Source organism: Megalobrama amblycephala, linkage group LG2 (genome assembly GCF_018812025.1).
Source record: "Megalobrama amblycephala isolate DHTTF-2021 linkage group LG2, ASM1881202v1, whole genome shotgun sequence".
Lineage (NCBI taxonomy): Eukaryota > Metazoa > Chordata > Actinopteri > Cypriniformes > Xenocyprididae > Megalobrama > Megalobrama amblycephala.
In genome coordinates, this window is record NC_063045.1 from 3,109,424 (window position 1) to 3,132,947 (window position 23,524).

The 23,524-nt window shown below is 36.2% G+C and overlaps 2 protein-coding genes across 3 annotated transcripts in view; one reads left to right on the forward strand and one right to left on the reverse strand.

Moving 5' to 3' along the window:
• LOC125263177 (NACHT, LRR and PYD domains-containing protein 12-like) overlaps nucleotides 1-5,114 on the reverse strand; it is a 13,074-nt gene extending 7,960 nt beyond the window's left edge. The window contains exon 1 of the mRNA XM_048182097.1: nucleotides 4,939-5,114. Coding sequence (XP_048038054.1) covers nucleotides 4,939-5,078 — 140 coding nt within the window. The 5' untranslated portion in view covers nucleotides 5,079-5,114. The remainder of the gene's footprint in view (nucleotides 1-4,938) is intronic.
• Nucleotides 5,115-9,319: 4,205 nt separating this feature from the next.
• Nucleotides 9,320-12,704, forward strand: LOC125263188 (EEF1A lysine methyltransferase 3-like). 2 transcript variants are annotated; one of them, XM_048182114.1, is made up of 3 exons: nucleotides 9,320-9,690; nucleotides 11,570-11,681; nucleotides 12,091-12,704. In XM_048182114.1, exons 1-3 carry the CDS (start codon nucleotides 9,535-9,537, stop codon nucleotides 12,429-12,431), a joined length of 609 nt encoding a protein of 202 aa, XP_048038071.1. In that variant the 5' UTR covers nucleotides 9,320-9,534; the 3' UTR covers nucleotides 12,432-12,704. The 2 variants fall into 2 exon arrangements, with proteins under 2 accessions (XP_048038071.1, XP_048038070.1); XM_048182113.1 differs by having other exon boundaries at nucleotides 9,326-9,690; nucleotides 12,043-12,704.
• Nucleotides 12,705-23,524: the final 10,820 nt, after the last annotated feature.

A 23,524-nucleotide genomic window follows, 5' to 3' on the forward strand; every position in this document is an offset into this window, starting at 1 on the left:
TCAATTGTAAATTATTCTTTTATCTCAAATGTTTCAGCCATATTTTGATTGAGAACTTAATTCCCATTTAAATCCCTTTCTACTGCAAATAATAATTGATCTTATTTCAGACACTGAAACTAAAGAGCTGAGCAGAGGATGATTAAACAATTCCAAAAACAGCTTCACTTATTACAGAACAGTTTAACTTTATTTCTTTCATAGGTTGTTTCTAAGAAATAACAGAGGTTTAGCTCTAGTTAATGTTGATTTTTTTTTTTTTTTGAATTTTTATATATATACGTTAAGCCACCGTTTTGGTGAATTGCATTTGCAGTATCACAAGATCAGTGTTAAAAAAACTTTAACACTTGTTGTGTTAAAATAAAGCCAGAAAACAGATGCTTGCTACATATTAAAGATATTAGCATCATAAAGTGATTTGCTTCATTGATCATATCAAAAAACCTCATGACTGATTTTTAAGGTTTAGTGTTTTTAGTGCCTCTAAACTTTCTGATCTTGTGATACTGCAGCATGTGCTCCAGCAGTTTCATGACAATCTGATCATTTGAAGATTTTTTTAAAAAAAACATGCTTAACAGTAAGTTTTGAACTAAGGCATCATTCAGACACACACTGATCTGTGTGTGTCTGATATAGACAAATATATATATATATATATATATATATATATATATATATATATAGCCTATATATATTCAATTGTAAATAAATAAATAAAGTGAAGCTGCAAAGCTGTTTTTTGGAGTTGTTAATCATCCTCTGCTGAGGTCTTGAGTGATTGTTTGCAATTGATGTTTCAGTGGCTGACATCAGATCAGCTATTATTTGCAATAAAAATGAATTTGAATGAAAAAGATCTCAATGAAACATGGCTAAAACTTTTGAAATAATTCATTTATTTTGCCTGTAGCTCAGGGGTCATCAACTATATTTGTCCAAGGGCCAGAAATTTTCTCTGCAGACACTGTAAGGGCCAGATACTCGTAATATAAAATAAAATTCGAATTGTATCCTAATATGTTATTATTTGATATACTAATTCTAATTCCAAATTTATGTTATTTTTTACATATTACCTGTACTGCTGCAAGCCACCAGGGGGCGATAGCGATATTTTAGGCTTCATATTTGTGAGGCTGTCAAGCTGTCCATCACTGTCAAGCAATTGTGCGCAAATCCCAGGCAAGGAAAATTTTGACATTTGTGAAAAAATGAGCACGTGAAACAATAAAAGATGTTCAATGAGAGAACGCGTTTATCGTCATTCTTGACTGAAGGCAGGCTATGGCACAAGCTACTTTTCAGAAGGCTTTTTTTTTTCCGTTAGATTTAAAAATAAAAAACGGTTCTCATTCCGCCTTGAATAAGGCCGGCGACACACTGGCTGCGTGAGCGTCTCAGCTGCGTGGCGTGTCCGTTTTATTTCGGCTCCCATATTTAACAGGTTGGAGTTTGCACACTGAGACACGCGTCTCAGGCGCGCTCGAGCCACTCAGAAAACGCGTGCATGCTAGAAATAGAACCGACGCGTGTTCCAGCCCTATCGTTCCAGCAACGGGAGTGTTCTCTGGCTAGAGCGCAGAACAGCGGAGTTTGTATGGACCGAGTGCCTGTCTGAGCTTGTGTTTTGTTGCTTTGACATTGTGGAAAATAGAATAATAGAAACAAAATGTATTAGCATTTTTACCCGTTATTATCAATCTAAATTAATCTCGTTTTTAATTTAACTTAATTTCGTTTTTCTTTATTTAAATTTCGTTTTTTCTTTATTTAAATTTCGTTTTTCTTTATTTAAATTTCATTTTTTCTTTATTTAAATTTCGTTTTTTCTTTATTTAAATATACCCTTACTGTGCCAATTTGTTAGTCAGAAAAATATTAGACTACCTTAAAAGTATTGCTTAATTTAACAGACCTGTGTGTGTGCGTTTTATATCACTAGTGCAGTGACCGTTCTCGGAGCATAAGCCGCTTCCCGCTCGCGCTGCTCTGACTGTAGTTTACTAAAAGTTTATTAATTCTGAATGTGTCGCGTCTCGCGTGTCCATCTATATTGCACCAAATGCGACACTGCACTCCCTTGTGAAGTCGATTGGATGAACGGTTCTCGAAATAATAAAAATGCAAACGGACATAAAGACACATATTCCTGCCTTTATTAGAGAGAAAAATATGTTCAGCCCCTCTCTCCGAAGCTTCGAATAGTCGATGTTCGTCAAAAAATGGTATTCGGACCAGCCCTAAACTTTTTCCTCTTACAAGGCTATTCCTGAATTCAGTATTATTCTGGGGGCCGGATGGAAATCTCTGGCGGGCCGGATTTGGCCCGCGGGCCGCCAGTTGACGTTGCATGCTGTAGCTCAAAATTAGCCTGTGCACATTCTGAATCATTTTGCCAGCATGGGTCACATATTTGTTTTCAAAGCAGTGCCATGATTTACAGTATTTCTACCACTAATAGTACCGTTACAGTGAAAACTAAACTCAACATTAACGCATAGTTATACTTTCCACCTCTGCCTACAAAGGTCAACTGTAGATTAATGATATAGCTCACTGTAGACATATAATAACCTGCACATTTAACCCTTATGCACATGATTTAGTAAACGAGGGAACGAATTAGTAAGTCACACACAATTTAATTTTTTTTCTTGCATGTCATGTGCAGGGCTCAATAGAAAAATCATTTTCATATCTATGCTCAAAAAGTGGAACAGACAATTAACAGGTAAAACAACTTTATATTTTCACAAACTTTGAAAATAAAAAGTTGTTACACTCAGTAAGAGACTGGCACTTCAGGACTAGAGTTGAAGAACTGTGACATACAACACAGAAGTGTTTTGTATTTTGGGTCTGTAGTTGTTTTTGAATGGCTGTCTATGGGTCAAAAATGACCCACGAAAAGTAAGAAGTATAAAATTTCGTATTGCACATTTCACAACACATCAGTGTGTTGAAACTTTGCATGCATGTTCATGATCCTAAATGAGAAAAAAAATCACAAAATTCACAAGAAAAACAATGTAGGCTAGACAGTACACTGTAAGAAAAAATACACCATATCTACTCAATAAAAATGAGGCAACAGATTACAAGCAATATTATTAATTAAATTTCACAAGGTTTGGTATTGAGTAAATATTAATTAAATGAGACCCTTAATAGTTATCCATTTAATATTAGTAGATTTGAATAGAAAACAGTACAGAATTAATTATAACCTAAACAAAATATATTGAGTTGATTTGAAAAAGATAAACTCCCTAATGTGTAAATAGTACTAATAAAAATTAATTTAATTCTACATATCATAATTGAGTAATCATCATCTACACAAATTAAAATGCACACTGAATGCACATTTGAATTTAATCAATGCAATGAATTAAATCTGAATATTCCTTTCTTATGAGTAATATGGCCCATACAGAACTTAAATATAAAATAATTTTATTAACAATTCTCTTTTGTGCTTTACATAGCAAAAACTGCAGTGTTAATTTAACTCTCCTGGGAATACATGTGAGACTATACTCAAGAGTGTTAAAGTATTAAATGAACACTGAAGCGACATCAAGAATTAGCCTGTGAATCTCAACGACGGTGACAAGCAACATATTCTGATCAACAGATCAACTCTGAACATTAGAAAACAAGCTACTAAAAAGTTGCATAAACAGAACAAAATAAAATATGAGAATAAAGGAAATTACTAAGACAATTCAGCTCATAATTTATTCATGCAGCAATGCATGATGGGAGCCATGGATGAATTTTGATTGGTGGCACACAGAATGTATGCGTTCTTCTTACTAGCCCAGTGATAACAAAATAAGTTTTCTTACCTAAAGTCAACCAGTTAAATTTTGCAAGATGAGCAATGTAGAAGAAAACGAACATTCACTGTCTATAGCCTAATGTTACTCTCTTCAAATGTCTTGTAGGCCAGCTGCATAAAAAAAGGCGCACTTTGACAGGAAGTGCTTTTCAATTAAAAATTGCCTGATTACATTCATTTGAATTCACTCAATATTCTCTCCATTTGGGATTAGGTAAATATAATGCTTAAGTTTTATTTAACTACAATGGGTAGATTTTATTCCAACCATTTTTATTTGAAATTTAATTAAATATTTGCCTCAAAATCATAAACACAATTATATTGAATACATTTTAACCAAAAACATTAATTCAAATCTACATGACCACAGAATCATTTCTTACAGTGTATTTTAGATAGACAGTAAATTTTTACCATGTGTGGCTGACAAAATATTTTTTTGTATTAAAATATTTTTTTTAGCTTCTTAGGGTAGTAAAAACTAAAATAACAAAATATAACCAAGAAATGTTATTGTTTTGGGCCTGTACAGTTGCCTTAGAACATTAAAATATGATGGTCAAATTGACCCGCGAACATCACCAACGTAATCAAAATATTGTGTGTATATGTCAAACACATCAGCATGCTGAAACTTTGCATGCATGTTCATGACCCTAAATAAGAAAAAGTAAAAAACAAAACAAAAAAAACCCATAGGTTAAATTATGTTTCCGACAACTCAAAATCAAAACAGGTCAAATTGACTCACAACAGTACACGAGCGTTAAAGAATTACATGAAATTGATGGTTGAGTTTTTAATGTGTAGAAGTCCATCTTCATAATGACTTAATATTTGTTATTAATTCTCACAATATAAGGCTTTATACAACAGTACTGTCTGGTTCTCGAATCTGATTGGCTGATAGCCGTGCGATATTTCAGTGATAACAGCACTCCTACCTTTTCACCATTTGTATCACTCCGCTTGAAGTGACAGTCATGGCGAGCAAATTCAACGTAATTTTTGCAAATACTGTTGTACCACGAACTGTAGTTTTAATAGTTTTTTAGACTAACTTGATCAAGTGTGTTTATACTCACTTAGGATCAGTGTTCACTGGTTTATCACTGAGGTCAGCAGGATAATCCATGGATCTGTCACTCCTCACGGACACACAGCTGGGATCTGGAGATCTCCGGGACTGAGAACATCCTTCCTCTGTTTTCTCATCAAGACTCATTTTAGAAAGCAGTGTCACTCATCTTTCTATCCAGAAAGCTATTAGTCCTGCCAATACATATACTTTATGAATGAGGAAAAATCACATCCTTCATCCATACAAAGTTGGTCAAAGTTGTTCTAGATTAGTTTTAAAGATATTCCTGAACTTTAAAAACAAATACAATATCAATGTAATATAGAAAACATGTTCTGAATGTAAATCTGGGATAATTATATTGTTCAAAAACAAAGTAGATAACAAACAGTCTGTATATGATATCAGGACAGGTCACACATATGTGAATCAAGCAGGTACATTTTACACAAATGGCTTCAGTTCAGAAACATATATAGTTGTTTTATCTTGTGTAACTTTAGATATGTACTCACCAGGAAAAATATCCTGCTGGTTAATGCTGATTTGTTCAGCTTCTTTCCTTGCCGATGTGAAGCTGCAGTAAGTTTCTGCTTTCAGTTTGATCTGATCTACCTGCTACACCTGCTTTACTCAGAATTCAAGGAGGAGTTTCATGAAGCAGTTCTAGAAAAAAGCAGAAGTGTCCAATAAAAATGTTTTACCTTGTTTGTTTGCTTATGCTGTGAGCAGGGTTAAAAACAATGTACCAGAGTAAAACACAAGCTATTCTGAATACGTATACTAGCATTTGGTTAGAAATTAAATGTACATTATTTAACGTGTTACTGCAAGTCCCATTTAAAAATATATAAAGGCTAAAGTACAGTTAGCTGGTAATCATTGCAAAATAAATCCCTTATGGGTGATACTAGACTCATTCGCTCTGACCACCTCTATATACTGTATATACCAATCCCAATCCACAAATATTGAAGCACACATGCACTTAAAGCAGCTAGCCAAAGAGTCAAAATGCATCCCCGATAAAATGTCTTCCATGATCTTCTAAAGAGAAATAAGCTTTTATCTGATTAAACACAATGAAATCTGTACAGTTGAATGAAAAAGTATGTGAACCACTTGCAGAATCTGTGAAAATAACATGTATTTTGTATGATCTATTATTTTGTTAAAATAATTCACATTTTCACAGATTCTGCAAGTGGTTCCCATACTTTTTCATGCAACTGTATATTGCATACTTAGAGTCATATTCTCTGTAAAAATTGGAACAAAATAAGTAATCAAACAAAATGAATTTAAAGCCACTTACTGTTCATTAATTAATGAGCAAACTGACAATTAAAATAGATTGAACTGGGTTTCTTCAGACTGCACTGTGTGGATGGATACAGGACACAAAACACTGCATATATTTACAGTAAAACATTGCAGTAACGGTCCATTTAGAGGAACCGGATAATGCGCATTTGTCTCACACACAACTCTGAGAAAACAGGAGGATCTCAGTGAATCTGCATTGCTCAAATCACAGTTCTGGTTTCACTCTGTGATGCTTACAAAACACACTCTCTGACATCTGAAGCATACTGTCAGTCAAGAGATGAAAACTGCTGGAGTTTCTTCACATATCAGAGTATCTCTAGAAGAGTAAAGTGTAACACTTTATATTGTGAGAGTACATGAATAATCATGTAATTAATGGCAAAATAATCATGCATTCCAATTGTTTGGCACATTAATTCAGAGTAACCTTTATTTTTATAATGCTTTATACAATGCAGATTGTTTTCATCATACAGTGATCAACAGGAAAATAATGATTCAATGATGCAAACAGATTAACTCTGCTGTAAAGCAGCTTTGAAGCTTTCAGTCATTCCTTACTTAATCTACATAATAATCCTTAAACTTTATAAAATATATACAGCATGGAAAAACTAACCTGCTGGTCAATGCTTTTTCACCATTGTTTATTTATTTATTTAATCAAAATCAAAGTAAGAGCATTCATTGACAAGTCTTTATGTGATATGAGGACAGGTCACACATTTGTATACCAAACAGGTCAATCCTACACAAATTGCTTCAGGTCAAAACATATTCATAATTGTTTTGAACATTTTATGTAGCTTCAAAAATGTACTTACCATAGAAAAACTCCCACTAGTCATTGTTGTTTTTTTCAGCATCGTTCCATGCAGATGAAAAGCTGCAGTGTTTGCTTTCAGTTTTAGCAGTTCTACCTGCTTTACTTAGAATTCAAGGAGGAGTTTCATGAAACAGGAACAGAGTCCAATAAATATTTTTAAAATGTTTTGAACCCGTACATGAGAAGCAATGTGATTCAGAGCAAAACACAGGCAATTCAGAATGTGTTTGAATAATGATAGCCAAACAGCATTTAGTTACCAATGAAATTTTGCATTATTTTTTGTCTTTCTGCAAGCATTTACATCACAAATATGTAAATGATAATGTACAGTCAGGCAGTGCTGTTTATGTGATCACAAGTGTCCAAAACTTCCAAACACATATTTTTGTTTCTCTTTTTTAAGATAAAAATAGTGCAGTTCTAAGCACCAGTCACGTGACCGAAAACAGAATTGTCTGCAGGATGTAATTTGCACTGACCTGTTTTGGGGAATAAAATCATGCACAAAAAATTATTTACATAGCCTATATTGTTACCGCTGACTGGCCAAAGAAGTTCTCAGCAAAAGCTCATATGAGAAACCTTTCGGCAAGACCATTTCTCCGACCTTATTCGCCAACTGCGTTTTATAGCCTGTCTTCACTCTGGTCCACTTCAGTAACCTGTTGAAACAATCAGAATATGCTGGTTAGGTACGTTTTGAAGCATGGAAGCTGGTTTTTAGCAGGTCATGAGCTGGTCTAAGCTGGTCAAGAGCTGGTCCTAAGCAACTAGCTCCAGCTCAAGACCAGCTTAAACCGGCTCATGACCTGCTTCCATGCTTTAAAACATACATAACCAGCATATGCTGATTTTTTCAACAGTGTAGCCTCCAGAGTGACCTGTAAAGGTTATTACTATCGTGCAGACAATGTACTCTCTAAAAAATCTGCAAAAATAGGGCACAATATACTATAGGCCTATTACAGTTTTTCTCAATTGCTAAAACACTAAAACCCATTGGCTGAACAAAGTTCTCAGTTGCCTGACCTCATTTAGCTAATTTTGCAGTCTGTTGTCAATACATTAAACCATTTCACATGGTAAAACACAATTTGCAGATCTCACTTCAGCAAAACTCTAAACACATTCTCATTCTCAAAACACATTCTGCACTCTAATGCACGTCATCCATATTGGTAAACACAAGTGGCAACAATCAAATATAAATAGAGAACACATGTCATTGATTGAACACAACCACTCAAAATTGATGTAACCTTTTTCAAATGATGTGACACAACCAATATAAGGCAGTTCAGAGAGCAGACAGGTTGTTGAAGGTGGGAAGGAGAAAGTCTGAGAATGGATAGAAGAAACAATGTTAGGGGATGAGGACGAGTGCGTATGTGAGGTGGGTGATGAGGAGGAGGAGGAGGATGAGGAGGAGGAGGAGGAGGAGGAGGGTAAGAAAAGGAATAGGAGGAGGAGGGCAAGAAAGAGGAAGAGGATGAGGAAGAGCAAAAAAAATTGCAAAGAGCAAAGCAGAGTAGTAATTTCTGATCAATTTTGAGCTACTATGATTTGACAAGTTTTCGTTCATCAAAAGACAATGACGGAGAAATATTACATTTGTTTTGAGATTAAAAATGTACTTCTCCCTGAGAACTATATGTTTTGAACAATGTGTTTTCTGTTTTGTTTACTGACTGCTTGATAGTGTATATCATTTTGATCACTTTGTTTATGATTTGAGAGCAGTGCTTGATTTTGAACACAAGTAAAACTGTTTTGAGGCGAAAGTTTCATTTTGTGAGAGGAGTCAGAGGTTTTGTAAATAGTGCTTCAAGATGAGGTTTTGTGTTTAATGGTTTCAGAAAATGGAGCAAGGTTTCAGAAACTGTGTTTTAGCAATTGAGAAGAACTGTAATTTGACGGAATTTTCCATATTTATTTTTTTACAGGTGTTTTAGCCTACCTGTAGGCCTATTTTGAATTTTGAACCTCATTGCGTTGGGTTTTAGGCTTAAGGAAATGTCCATAAAATTACTGATTTTTTTTTTTTTCATGGAATATTTTTTTACAGTGACTCCCATTTACATAAAATAAAAGCGAATAAAAAAGCATTTTGAGATGTGCATATCACAGTGCAGGATGCAAGAAATGTCATTTCAGTAGAAACATCTGAATTATCATAAATCAGAAACTATCAACAGGTATCAAAACTTTACATTCAGTCTAATGGGCAAATGACATCAGTGTTTCAGCTCCTCAACCTCAACAGTGGTGGTCGTCGTCTCTTTTGGATCTGATGGCTTTCCGTACTCAAGGCTGTTTATTTCTGTCCTATTCCGCTACTTCTACATTTCACTCTGTGATAAAAGCTTTACTCTTGAATTATCTGCGCTACTTTAACAGCGTCCTTCAGCTGTTGTATTTCAGAGATCATTCAATGTGCACAACATGAACGAAGATCCTGAGCACTTGTTTCCAGCAGACGATGGTTTATTCGAGGAGACGTTCAGCGCAGACAGCACATACCGAGTTTCAGGACAGAACATCAGAATTCATCAGTATTACTGCGCAAACCTCGGCGTAGCGGCTTCAGTGTGGGACTCCGTGAGTTACTTTATTAATATATAACTATTTACATATTGAGACAGAAGCTTCTATGCATAGAGAAGTACGGTGACCGACTATAAAATACATATTTTATATAAAAATTATTCATAAATCATTTTCATAAACTTTTCAGTTTCTGTAGTGCAGTATAATTCCATGCGCATTTGCGCAATCAATTCTGCTTATTTCCATACATAAATTAGGCTATTCTAATTTCTGCTGCCTATTACCCCCACAAATAAGTTTATATAAATATAAAACTAGAATGAAACATTTAGGCAGCTTTAAAACAATCATCTTTTGGTGTAGCTGCAGAATTTTGCCTTAAACATTATAATACACAAGGGACTGTATGAAAATTCCACTTACTCCGCAAAAAACGTTTTTGGCGTCCAACCTTAAATTCTTCACATGTATTTAACATTAAAAATAGTAAGAAGAAACAAGAATAATAAAACAAATGCTGGGAAAGTGATAGCATTGTTTCCAGTACCGCAGGAAGTAGGGGTGGCACGGACTCAGCACTGCCAGCCATGGAGCCCAAGAAAAAAATAGATCTAGGATCAATAACACTATTTTGATCTTTAACTAAAACCGTTTTTGTCATGATGCTACAGAAGACAATAGAACCCGTTATAATCACTGATATTGTAAACACTGGATGCTGCGTGTGCAACACAACAAATCCCAGCATAATGCGCCATGCCCCATCAAGTGTAGACAATACCATTTATTATAATGGGTGTATACCTGAATTAACACAAATAAATGAAAGGTGTTCCCGTCTTTGTATTTTCCCCTTATTTTAAAACGAATGCTTTGATAATAATAATGAAACCATATCAACAATTAAATAGTATAATTACAAATTAGGTTATATTAAACATTGAGCTTTTATTAAAATAACAAAGTGAAAATAGGCTAAATAAAATATCTTTGAATTTTCCCTTTACTTTAAAACAAATGCTTTTGTGGTTCATTAGCCTAATATTTTAATAACAACACAACAACAATAATACAAAGACAAACTATTAAATTAAACTTATATTAAATGGAGTGCAACTATTACTAAAAAGTTTTCTGGCGTCTTTGCCGCCGCCATCATCCTGTCAGTCAACACTCTCATCACATGACCCCACCCCCTTTTTTTTCCCCCTCAGCACCCCCTGCTCAAAATATGTTCCCGCGGCCATGATTGTTCCCTTTGTGTGTATTTAACTTTTAAATATTATCACTTTCCCAACATTTGTTTTAATATTGTTGCAAATTAGTCAGCTAACCGAGTTGGAGCCTACTTAGATCATTTCTTATTACTATTTTTAATGTTAAATACATGTGAAGAATTTAAGGTTGGACGCAAAAAACGTTTTTTGTGGAGTAAGTGTAATTTTCACACGGTCCCTTGTGTACAGTCGGCATATAAGAGGCAATGAACATTATAATGTTTGAGGCATAATTCTGCAGCTACACCAAAAGATGTTTGTTTTAAAGCAGCTTAAATGTTTTATTCTAGTTGTATAGTTATATACTCGTAAACTTATTTGTGCTAATGTTATCTATGTAAGACTGTAGAATTCCAAAGCGAATTTCTGATTTAATTCTCATAATGCTACGACTTTGAATTTATTCTCAAAATATTATCTCGAATTGCTACGACTTTATTCTTGTAATCTTACATTTATTTATTTATTTTTTTAAACGCCGTCGTAATATTCAGACTGAATCTTTAGTCAGAATTAAAATTCTATCTGATAAATCTATTAAAATTGTATAATCTATAAATCTAAACCAATTATATGTTAGGAAAATATGTCATATTAATATAAGAAGTCATTTCTTTTTTCATTTGAACTTTGTTTCTACTGTTTTGTCATAGGCTCTCCATTTATGTCAGTTCTTTGAGAAGGTGTCTCTGGATCTCAGTGGGATGAGGGTAATAGAGTTGGGAGGAGGAACGGGTCTTGTTGGCATAGTGGCTGCACGATTAGGTAAAACGTTTGATTTATGGGTGTGCAGTTGTCTGCCATGAACTTCTCAAAATGCCGACACATTTGTTTTCATCTCAACATGAATATCTGTGTAATCTTTCTTGATATTCAGTTTATTTTTAACTCTATTCCCTTCATGGTAGATTTAAAATCTTGGGGATTAAAAAAGTGGTAGCAAATAGTAGACAGTGTATTAACTTTATTGGCATGATTTCTCATTTTCTGCCATTGAAATCTTGCGTCCCTTCTATGCCATGGAAGCACCGAGGAGAACTGAAAATCTTTCAATGATAAAAACATGACAAACATATCCTACCTGTAATGCAGTTTCTAACTCGGACAATCTTTTTATGCCTTTTAGGAGCCCATGTGACCATCACAGACTTACCTTTTGCCCTTTCTCAAATAGAGAGGAATGTAGACGCTAACGCCCCTCTCTCAGGGTGGCCCTCAGATGCCCCCGCTGTATTACCGCTTTCATGGGGACACGACCAGAACAGATTCTCTTCCAGCTGGGACTTCGTGCTGGGCGCTGATATCATCTACCTGCCCGAAACGTTCCCTCTCCTTTTGGACACACTGGTTCATTTGAGTAAGGATGGTGCTGTTGTCTACCTTGCATCAACAATGCGCAGAGAGCACGGCACTCAGGACTTCTACGACAGTGTGTTACCGCAGATGTTCAAGGTGGAGCTCGTGCAACGAGATCCTGAGAGCAATATCAACATTTATAAAGCCACTTTGAGATGAGCCAAACATCCTTCCATCTATCCATCCTCCAAACTGCGTTTCCCATGTATGTTTTCAGGGATATTGGAGCCGTTCTCAATGTCTTTGGCCATAAACCGGGAAACACCCTGAATGGATGGCCAGTCCGTCAGACATATTAATGAATTTTATATCTGGAGCTGAGTGGTTTGAATATATACTTTATGTATGAATTTATTTATAAATAAAAATTATAGACATATTGTACACTTCAGTAAAATTGATGTTTTCCATTAAATTCATACATTCTTGTAATTGTGGTGTGAACATTTTTTAATTGTAACTTATGAGAGTGTTGGAGTAACATTATAGTACAAAATATGAGTTTGAGTACACAAAATATTACATTTACTTTACAAAAATTAGATTACTTGATTAGTTTATAATTAAATTTTTATCATTTAAAAAAATAATTGTCATTTTTTCAAAGGAGTGACAGGGTTTCCACGGAAAAGTCTGAAAAACTGGATTTTTTTTTAAAAATGGTCCTAAATAAATAATAAGATTAAAATAAGTAAATTAAAATAAATTAGATTAATATAAAATAAAATATGTGATTGAAATAAAAAAAAAAAAGTTATTAATCTATTAAATAGATTCAATTCGGTTTCTGTCATATTAATAAACAATAATTTGGTGTTTTTAACTTGTAAAGATGAGTCCATCTTCCCTGCTCAGTATAACTAAACTGCAGGAAAAAGTTGCATGATTAATTAGTAAATTAATTACCATTTTACATTTCTACCATTAGGCCCTACCATTTGCAAAGCCTAGAACGACTCAAATTTCCTTCAGAAATTGTAAAAATAATTTGATAGTTGATCATTAGTTTCATATGCTGTTTGAAATGAGTCACTTTGATATTTCAGAAAGTTTTAGAGAAAGTTGTTATAGGCTTCAAACACTCAGGTATAAACTGCATGATTATAATAGTTTTAGATGTTGAAGAATGTGGGTGAGACTCAGAGCTTATAAATACAAAGCATTTTATGCAATTAAACCGTAAAATCAGGCAAATATTTATCTATTCTTTTAACAGGGTTAAATCCATGAGCCCCAGCTTGACTGCCGTTAGTTACATTAATGTTGTAAAAATGAATAAAAAGTACCCTAAAAGTGGTATCAAATTACCATACATCTGAAAACTTTCCATTCAGATGGATGCAAAGTTATATCTATGGAGAAAAGGGAGTAGAAACTGTATTTCCCTAGTTCCTCTAATCAGAGGATTGAAAGCTGGATTACAATATATAACAAATACACACAAGAAATGTTGTATCCGTAATTTAATATCCAAATAAATTCTGAACTGTTTGCATTTGAACTTGATAAGGTGCCACTTTATGTGCATTACATGACAGATTTGAAACCTAATACATCAGCCACACTAATACCTTTCTAATACATTTCAATTTGTTATTGGCCTTTTTTCTTCTGTCTACCTCACTAAGCAGTTCTACCACAAGCAGTTCTGTTTGTATATTTGTCTTAACAATTAGTCCATTATTTTACAACCCAATTAAATCACTTATGATCACTTATTATTAATGCTCGCCTGTTTTTGTGTAATTCTCTCCTTTTGTTTGAAATACTGCATATCATTGTATTTAATCACATCAAACCCTATTAGACCCGATCAGACTCTGCTGAACAACATTAGATCCCATTAGACCAGATTTTAGCTCACTGGACTGACTGAAAATCAGGATTTTCATTACGATCAATGGGATATAAATGAACAGGACAAATTGTTGTTCATATTGACTGCCCTGTAAATTCACTGTGTTAACTATGTAAATTTTAAGCAAAAAATCCATAAAGTCATTAATGATGACCTTTAATATTCTAGACCCATTTAGCTAAAAAAAAGAAAAAAGAAAAATGTGCTCTTTCAGTGATTTTGGCATTGCACGGATGCCTTCCGGTTCTGCCTGGAATGATACAGTGGAGTCTCAGTGGCGAGCTGTAGATGGCTTCTTGAGGACAGTGCAGCTGTCTGAAGGATAAAGTTTCTAAGGCAATGACTGTTCTGTACCTCCTTATATAGCAGGATATAAGGAGACATATTTAAGTGCCTCCTTATATGTCTTGCCAGTTTACACATTCAATCAATTTTAAACAATTCCAGCGGTAGAAGGCAAAAAGAGAATTTAATTCATTACTCACACGCTGTGCACATCTGTGCACAGAGATGCACACACCTGAAGCGTGCACACACAGAGAGAGGTGTGTTTCAGATAGCGCGCAAACTTCAAATTAATATCTCTTTCGCATCTTCTTGCACTTGAATAGACACAAAATTTTGTCAAAATACCCATCTCGGCAAGTATTGTAAACATGATTATGTCTTAAGTGAACGTAAACGGTTGAGAAAGAAATCAAATATTGGATCCGTGCATTAGGTCTTAAAGTGACAGCAGCCTTTAAATACTTGCTGTTGTCTGTCATTAATGTTAATCAAACAACAAAACACAGCTTCAACAAAGATGAATCTATATTAAATTTATACTATAGTGATATTTAACATTTAATTATTACATTACTGTACCTGAAATGATTACTACAGTAAGACCTTACTTTATTTGTACACTAAAATGCTGGGTTAAAAACAAATCAAGCTAGGTTGAAAATGGACAAACCCAGCGATTGGATTGAATGTTTGACCAACATGCTGGGTAGTTTTATTTAACTCAACTATTGTTTAAAAATTACTATATGGCTGGCTTAAAATGAACCCAAAATAGGCTGGAAATTGAAAATCAGACACATAATTATTAGAGGCAACAATAATAATCAAAAGGTGAACATTTTTTTAATAAGAAATGGAATAAATGTTTATTAGGCTATTTAATTATTATTTATCAAACTTATTAATTTCCAACCTATTTTGGGTTCATTTTAAGTGAGCAATATTGTAATTCTGCAGGTCAGGTCAATTCTGCATTTTTAGCCCAAATTGGCTTATTTTTAACCCAGCATTTTTTAGAGTGTAACTTTAGCCGCCTTTCCATTGAAATTACCCAGAACAATTTGTCCCAGGAACTTCCACCCCCCTACCTGTTACTGTCTGCACTTCCATCGTGGTCTAAAGTACCATGAAGATTAGTCCGGTGATGTAGGACTGCGTGCAACTTTGTTCCTGCTGGATTTCATCATCCACATATAAGCTTAATAAAGCCTGAACCTTGTCTTCGGTCCATCGATCATATTTTTTAAACTCCATTGTTGGTTCGAATAGCAAATGACTCTTAGACTATTAAAAATGGTGGCTTGTGGAGTCAACCAATCAAAATGCTGCATGAACTCAACCAGTCAGCATGTTCAGCTCCCAAGTTCCACCCCTGAAAGTTCCTGAACTTTGAAAAAGTACTACCTCATGAGCAGAGACTTTCTGAGGGGGGAATTTTTACCTATAACTTCATTTAGACCCTGCTCCCTGCAGTTGAAACACACCGATTACCACCCCAAAGTCCCTATGGTTTTCTTCTTTCTGATCCAAAAAATGATCGGTTATGTGACTCAAAACCGTAATATGATCCACTACTGTAAAATCCGCACCATTAATACACAGACTGACAGTACCTTGTAACGCAACAATAGTTTATACTCAGTGTTTCCTGCCACAGGAACATCATTTGGTTTTTGTTGATTTCTCTGAAGTATCATCCTCCAATTCTTGTTCCTGTTCTGTGTTCAATCTCTGATAAATAAATTCTGTGTCTACACCTTCAGTTTGTTCCCCATACTCGACTACCTCCTCTTCCTCAGTCTCGGAGTCAGGAGCTGTGTGTTTGCGTATACGACTTACTGCGTCCCACAGAGATTTGGCGTGCTGTATTTTTTGTTTGTGTTCGGGGGCTGACGAAGTGCAGAGTAAAACATCAGCAGTCTTTGAGAGAGATGAATTTTCAAAAGTAACTGGAACAGGAGTTGAAAAAAGAGAGGTAAGTGAGGAGTACATGGTGCCTTTTGTGTTTGTAGACAATGGAAGCAACAGTGGTTCATTCTCTGTGTTTGATCCATCCAAGCTGTTGGAAGAAGAGGTGAATGACAAATTAGGCAAAGAGCTTGATCTTCTGAGGGTACTGAAACCCACAATGGATGGTAAAACAAATTTGTGTGCACCATGTTGAATTTCTTTGATGGCACTTTGTTTTAGGAGAGGTTTAGAGCAATCCAAAACAAGTTCTTGCCTGTCATCTATTTCATCTGAGAGGTGTTCTTCTATTGAACTGTCCTTTGGTAAAGTATCTTTTTGATAGTTATCTTTCTGTGTTTTGTGCTCAACTGCACTGTCGTCCAATGTTGGTCCATTTTCTTGATTTGTGTTTTGATTAATTTCTACTGGGGTCTTTTCAGTTTGGTCCTCAGAAACTTCAGATGTGGAATGTGCATTTGTTAAAGCCACAAGGTCTTCAAGCATAGCTTCGGGTTCTTTTGCAGTGGTTTGGTTTCCCACTCGGATTATGTTGAGCGTTTCCTCTAAACCTTCATTATTCTCCAGTGTTGTCCCACTCCAGGGTTGTCCCACCATCAGTTCATTTTCCAGAACTTCAACAGCTTCGACTGCTGATGGAGATTCCTCAAACTCTTTTATTGGATCCACTATGACTTCAGATGTGGAATGTGCATTTGTTAAAGCCACAAAGTCTTCAAGCATAGCTTCAGGTTCTTTTGCAGTGGATTGGTTTCCCATTCTGATTATGTTGAGCGTTTCCTCTAAACCTTCATTATTCTCCAGTGTTGTCCCACTCCAGGGTTGTCCCACCATCAATTCATTTTCCAGAACTTCAACAGCTTCGACTGCTGATGGAGATTCCTCAAACTCTTTTATTGGATCCACTTCTTCAGATGTGGAATGTGCAGTTAAATCCACAAAGTTCGCATACTTCAGGTTCTTTTGATGGAGGTTTCCCATTCTGATTATGTTGAGCTTTCCTCTAAACTCTTTTCTCCAGTGTTGTCCCACTCCAGGTTGTCCCACCATCAGTTCATTTTCCAGAACTTCGACAGCTTCGACTGCTGATGGAGATTCCTCAAACTCTTTTATTGGATCCACCATGTTACTCCCACAGGAACTGACAAGTTCTTGTGAAATGCTCTCATATGTCTGTAATCCTGTCCTGGGATACTCATGTGGTATTTCAAGAATCCTTTCTTCTCCCTTGTCCAAAGTATTGTTTTCAGGGGTCTCCTGGCTTGAGATGATACTGCTGTGCTGCTCAATCACCTCCCTAGTACTTGACAAAGGACTTTCCTCTGTCAAACACACATACTGGACATGTTCTTTCTCTGGAAGAAGTACAAGCTCAACCTTGACAACAACACAAGTTGCATCAATGACCACAAGACTCTTCTGTTGGTCTTCTGTTGATTTGTCGGGGTCCTTTGTGTTAGTAACGTTGGACTCATTGTTGGACTCATCGTCGACCCCTTGGCTTTGCTCATTTCCTGGCCCCATCAAGTGGTGCTGATATTTTGGCTCTTTCCACAATGGGAATTTCTCTATGATTTCCTTGCATGGTTTCACATTTCCGTTTGTCTGCATGGTTAAACAGCTTGACTGTGAGTCATTTTTATGGACATAACATTGATTTGGTTTGATCTCATTGCCAAAATCTTGGATAGAACTGGATCTTTGATCCCCTCCTGTATGTTCTAGGGGTGTATTCCCATACTCTCTCAACATAAAAGATCCATGGAGCTGCCTCACTGCTTCATCCTGATTTTGTCTGCTGTCATCAATGCATTGAGGGGAATCTGTCTGCTCAGGTGTGATTGTCATGTCATTAGGTTTAGAATCAGTTAACAGAGGTAACACATGGCACTTAAGTGGCTCCTCTGGAGAGCTGGACAAGCCTGAGACCTCTCCCCTACGAGAGACGAGACAAAACACAGTCTCGCCACCTTTTCTTCTTGGGAGTTTGGTCTGCTTTGTCTGAGAAATATCAGGATAGGTCATTTCTGAAAACTCTCGGTACTGGAGCTGTTCTTGTGGAGAAGAAGGTTTGGTTCTTATTGTTGTGTACTGCATGACCGAGGCAGTATTAAAGGCTTCCGGACAGTGTTGTCCATCCATGAGATCACTACGATAGCTCTCTGAATTCTGTGTCTGGTTATTTTTTTGTAAATAATGTCCATTGTTTGCTGAAGGATTACAATGTGTTTCTGTTAAATCTGTAAAGTTTACTTTTCTGCTTTCAAATATTTGCTCCATACTTTCCTGTGCAGTAACTTTCGGTATTGCTGCTAGCTTGTCACCATGCTTCGGGGAACTGTATGCTGGTGGTGCCGTGTAGGATGGAGGCTGTCTAAATGATACTATAGGGAAAACACTTTCCGTATTTCTCGAATTCCAAGTACTCCATTTTCTCCACTGTTCCCTCTCTCTCAGTTTTGTCTGATGTTAAAATAGTTGGTTGGAATTTTTCATTGGTCTCTGCACATCCCAAAACTTTCTCTATGCCTTGAAGCACACTTAGATGATCTCCACTCCCCAACCTCAAAACCAGATGTGTTTGTGGAAAGTGTATGATGATAACAATTGGCATACTGACTGTTTGTTTCACAGTTTTCTCTTTTTCCTCTGCAGTTTATCGGCCATGTGTTTTCCCACCCTTCACGCTGTTCATAGATGTCTCTTTCGTTATACCTCCCCATATTCGATCTCTGTTTTTCTCTTCTCACTTTACCAATGTAGTCGGTTAATTCTCTGTGAGATAACTTGCTTTGTGAAGGGGATATTGTAGTTGATATCTCATGAATATCTTGGCTAGTTCTGGTACCCGATGTCACCCATGTTTTTGGATCGCCAGTTGAGCTATTATACTTCGACGGGAGTTGCAGGTAAGCGGCTGTAGAAGGGTTGCTCTGATATCTGTCAAAGGAAAACAAGAGTCATGTACAGTTACAGGAAAAGATAAGCTGATTTCTCCACAAATTGGTCATAAAATTTGATCCGTTGTCAGAACAATAGACAATTACAGTCTGCTTAAACAAATTTGAATGTACCATGTAAACATTTTCAGTGCAGGGTGGAAACATTATATCAATCCAGGCATGAGTTTTGAAACTTAATATGGCATCTAAACACGGTGCTCATGCACAAAACACAGCACAATGGTTAAAGACGTCCGTCCAATGGATGTTTACATAATACAGTTAAAAAGTAGCACAGTGGGACACAAAATGTGTTCTGTGTGGCTAGTCTTGGCAGGTTGCGGCAGGTTCTCAGATTTACACAATTCACATGCTAAGAACATATTTACAAGATCAGGAAAAAAAGGAAATCTGTAATAAAATTCAATCTAGTCGTAATATTCTAACACCACATTGTTTCACACTGCACACGTTTGGCTCCACAATATGGCTTAACAGCATAATCCTAATCCTGCTCTGGAACAGGGTTTCATAACCCCAGGTAAAAAGCACTGCTGACTTCGCTTCTAAATTACAAGTGTGAAACATTCCTTTACCCTGGGTTAAAACCATTTTAGAAGGTTTAGAATGATGATAACCCCGGGTTCAGTGCAGTGTGAAAGGCCCTATTGTGTCTCTTGGCAAGAGGTTCCCACAGGAGTCACTGATGCTGTGGAGAAGATTCTTTTACTCTGTACAGTCTGCAGATGACCTTTCCAGCAGGGGCGGATCTGTAAAGTTATTTATAGGGTGGCATGAGGACTGTGATGGGTGGCACTACCCATGTGGATTTGTGGCCTGATATACACATTCATGTTCATGAATATGTGAAACAGTTGCATTACCATAAAGTAATCATCTATAATGTTTAAAGGTGCCCTAGAATCAAAAATTGAATTTACGTCGGCATAGACGGCATAGACAATAGCGAAAAATGGCAGATGGAGCAATAATAACTGACATGATCCATGATATCATGATATTTTTAGTGATATTTGTAAATTGTCTTTCTAGATGTTTCGTTAGCAGGTTGCTAATGTACTGTTAAATGTGGTTAAAGTTACCATCGTTTATTACTGTATTCACGGAGACAATAGCCGTCCTTATTTTCATTTTTAAACACTTGCAGACTCTATAATTCATAAACACTACTTCATTCTTTATAAATCTCTTCCAACAGTGTGTAAAGTTAGCTTTAGCCCGTTAGCCACGGAGAACTATCAAACTCATTCAGAAACAAATGTAAACATCCAAATAAATACTATACTCACAGGAATCGATGCATGCATGCAGCATGAATGACGACCACTTTGTAAAGATTCCATTTTGAGGGTTATATTAGCTGTATGAACTTTGTTTATGCTGGTTAAGGCAGTCTAGAGCTCGGGGGAGTGCGAGATTTAAAGGGGCCGCGCACTGAATCGGTGCATATATAATTATGGCTCAAAATAGGCAGTTAAAAAAATGAATAAAAAAAATCTATGGGGTATTTTGAGCTGAAACTTCACAGACACGTTCAGGGAACACCTTAGACTTATATTACATCTTGTTAAAACTGGTCTAGGGCACCTTTAAAAATAATTAAAAATTAAATAACAAAATGTCAGTATCACCAATGTCAGGGCACCAAGTCAAGACACTGTAAGCATATCAAAAACATCAACAGATTCTAAATGTCACTGAGCTTGTATCATTACTACATAAAAAAGACAAGTTGTTTTTACATATGGCTACTTGGATGATATGAACCGCAAGTTTAAGAGCAACAAAATCCTTTGAATCCTTTGCCACTAAAATGACAAACTTTGGCAAATTCAGTGATTATTTATTCTCAAATATGCTCACTGTATCAGTGCAGTACCTTGTTTCCAGATGCAGTACCTAACATGTTTCCAGACGGACTGATAAAACAACTGCATGTATTTTACTTCAGATGTTGTGTAAGGATATGTGCATAACATGATTTTTTTTTTTTCTTTTTAACATTATTTGGTGAGAGTCATGAGCACATAGTGTAACATAGTGTCATAGGCCCAGATCCGGCCCACATCTGGTCTGTGTGTAATCCACACGTACTAGATGTGGGCCAGATCTTGGAATATGATCCCCTGAGCAAAAAGGTTGCAAACAATTGTTGGTGCTCTTATGCTAGTCTTTAAAAATCACACAGAGCAGAATGAAACATTTGTGATGTCAAACTGAATAAATGTGTTAAAAAAATGTACACAGTGTTACACATAAATAATCTCAACCATTAGCTTCCATTTTGGCAGTCCTGCTTTTAAATATATGTTTGTAACATATCCTGAAAACGAATTAAACCATTGAAACTGTATTAGCTTTTTGAAAATATGCATTAAAGGTGCCATCGAAATGAATATTGAATTTACCTCGGCATAGTTGAATAACAAGAGTTCAGTACATGGAAATGTCATACAGTGAGTCTCAAACTCCATTGTTTCCTCCTTCTTATATAAATCTCATTTGTTTAAAAGACCTCCGGAAAACAGGCGAATCTCAACATAACACTGACTGTTACGTAACAGTCGGGATCATTAATATGTACGCCCCCAATATTTGCATATGCCAGCCCATGTTCAAGGCATTACACAAGGGCAGCCAGTATTAACGTCTGGATCTGTGCACAGCTGAATCAACAGACTAGGTAAGCAAGCAAGAACAATAGCGAAAAATGGCAGATGGAGCGAATAATAACTGACATGATACCATGATAAGATGATTATTTTTAGTGATATTTGTAAATTGTCTTTCTAAATGTTTCGTTAGCATGTTGCTAATGTACTTGTTAAATGTGGTTAAAGTTACCATTGTTTATTACTGTATTCACAGGAGACAAGAGCCGTCGCTATTTTCATTTTTAAACACTTGCAGTCTGTATAATGCATAAACACAACTTCATTCTTTATAAATCTCTCCAACAGTGTAGCATTAGCCGTTAGCCACGGAGCACTATCAAACTCATTCAATATCAAATGTAAACATCCAAATAAATACCATACTTACGCGATTAGACATGCTGCATGACGAAACACTTTGTAAAGATCCATTTTGAGGGTTATATTAGCTGTGTGAACTTTGTTTATGCAGTGATAGAGTCGAAGAGCTCGGGAGGGGGCAGGAGAGCGCGAGCAATTAAAGGGGCCGCAGCCTGAATCGGCGCATTTCTAATTATGCCTCAAAATAGGCAGTTAAAAAAATTAATTTAAAAAAATCTATGGGGTATTTTGAGCTGCAAACTTCACAGACACATTCAGGGGACACCTTAGACTTATATTACATCTTGTAAAAAAATGTTCGATGGCACCTTTAAAGGGGAACTATTATGCCTTTACCTATTTAGGGCCCAAGCGAAAATTCGCGCAGGGCCCTCTTGTTCTTCTAAGGATTATTATTATTTTTTTTTTTTTTTTTTTTTTTTTTTTTTTTCCGTCTTCCGGGGCTTTTTGGGGGCCTTAACATGCTCAAAAACTCTTGAAAATTGGCACACACATTGGAATCCGCGGCCATTAGGACGCCGGAGAGGCTGGTACCCGGGCGTGGCAGGGGGGCTCGACAGCGCCCCTTGAAAAAAGTCTGAAAATTTGGTCCATATATTAAACACGCTTGCACGTATTAGTATGAAACTCAGTACACATATAGACCTCATCGGGCCGAACAACTTTCGTGCTCTAAGTTAAACACCACGCCAACAGGAAGTCAGCTATTAAGGGTTGTTTGAAAAACGCATGCTCTGGAATTTGATATACTCCTCCTAGACGATTAATCCGATCGCCACCAAACTCGGTCAGCATGAAGTCAAGACACTGATGATTAAAAATTGCCAGGGGATTTTTGATATCTCGAACGGTTTGGCCGTGGCGAGGCAACGAATTTATGGCGAGAAAAAGGAAACAGGAAATGTGTTATAACGTCTGCATACATATATTGATCTTTATGAAACTTCACGAGTGTGTTCGTTATAGGAGTCTGATCACATGGATGTGACTATTGTGAGTCAAAGTTATAGCGCCACCAACTGGCAGCAGGAAGTGTATCACTTTTTGAAATGTTTTGAGATCACCCTCTTATTTTTACCTGATTTGCTTCAAACTTCATCAGTGTAATGTCAATACACAGCAGATGTAGACCTATGACAG

Bases quoted from the DNA above. Each gene is read 5' to 3' on its own strand.
- LOC125263188 (XM_048182113.1), top strand. From the start codon at position 9,535: ATGAACGAAGATCCTGAGCACTTGTTTCCAGCAGACGATGGTTTATTC. The intron at 9,691-11,569 runs GTGAGTTACTTT...GTTTTGTCATAG, and splicing joins CGGCTTCAGTGTGGGACTCC to GCTCTCCATTTATGTCAGTT. The intron at 11,682-12,042 runs GTAAAACGTTTG...TATGCCTTTTAG, and splicing joins CATAGTGGCTGCACGATTAG to GAGCCCATGTGACCATCACA.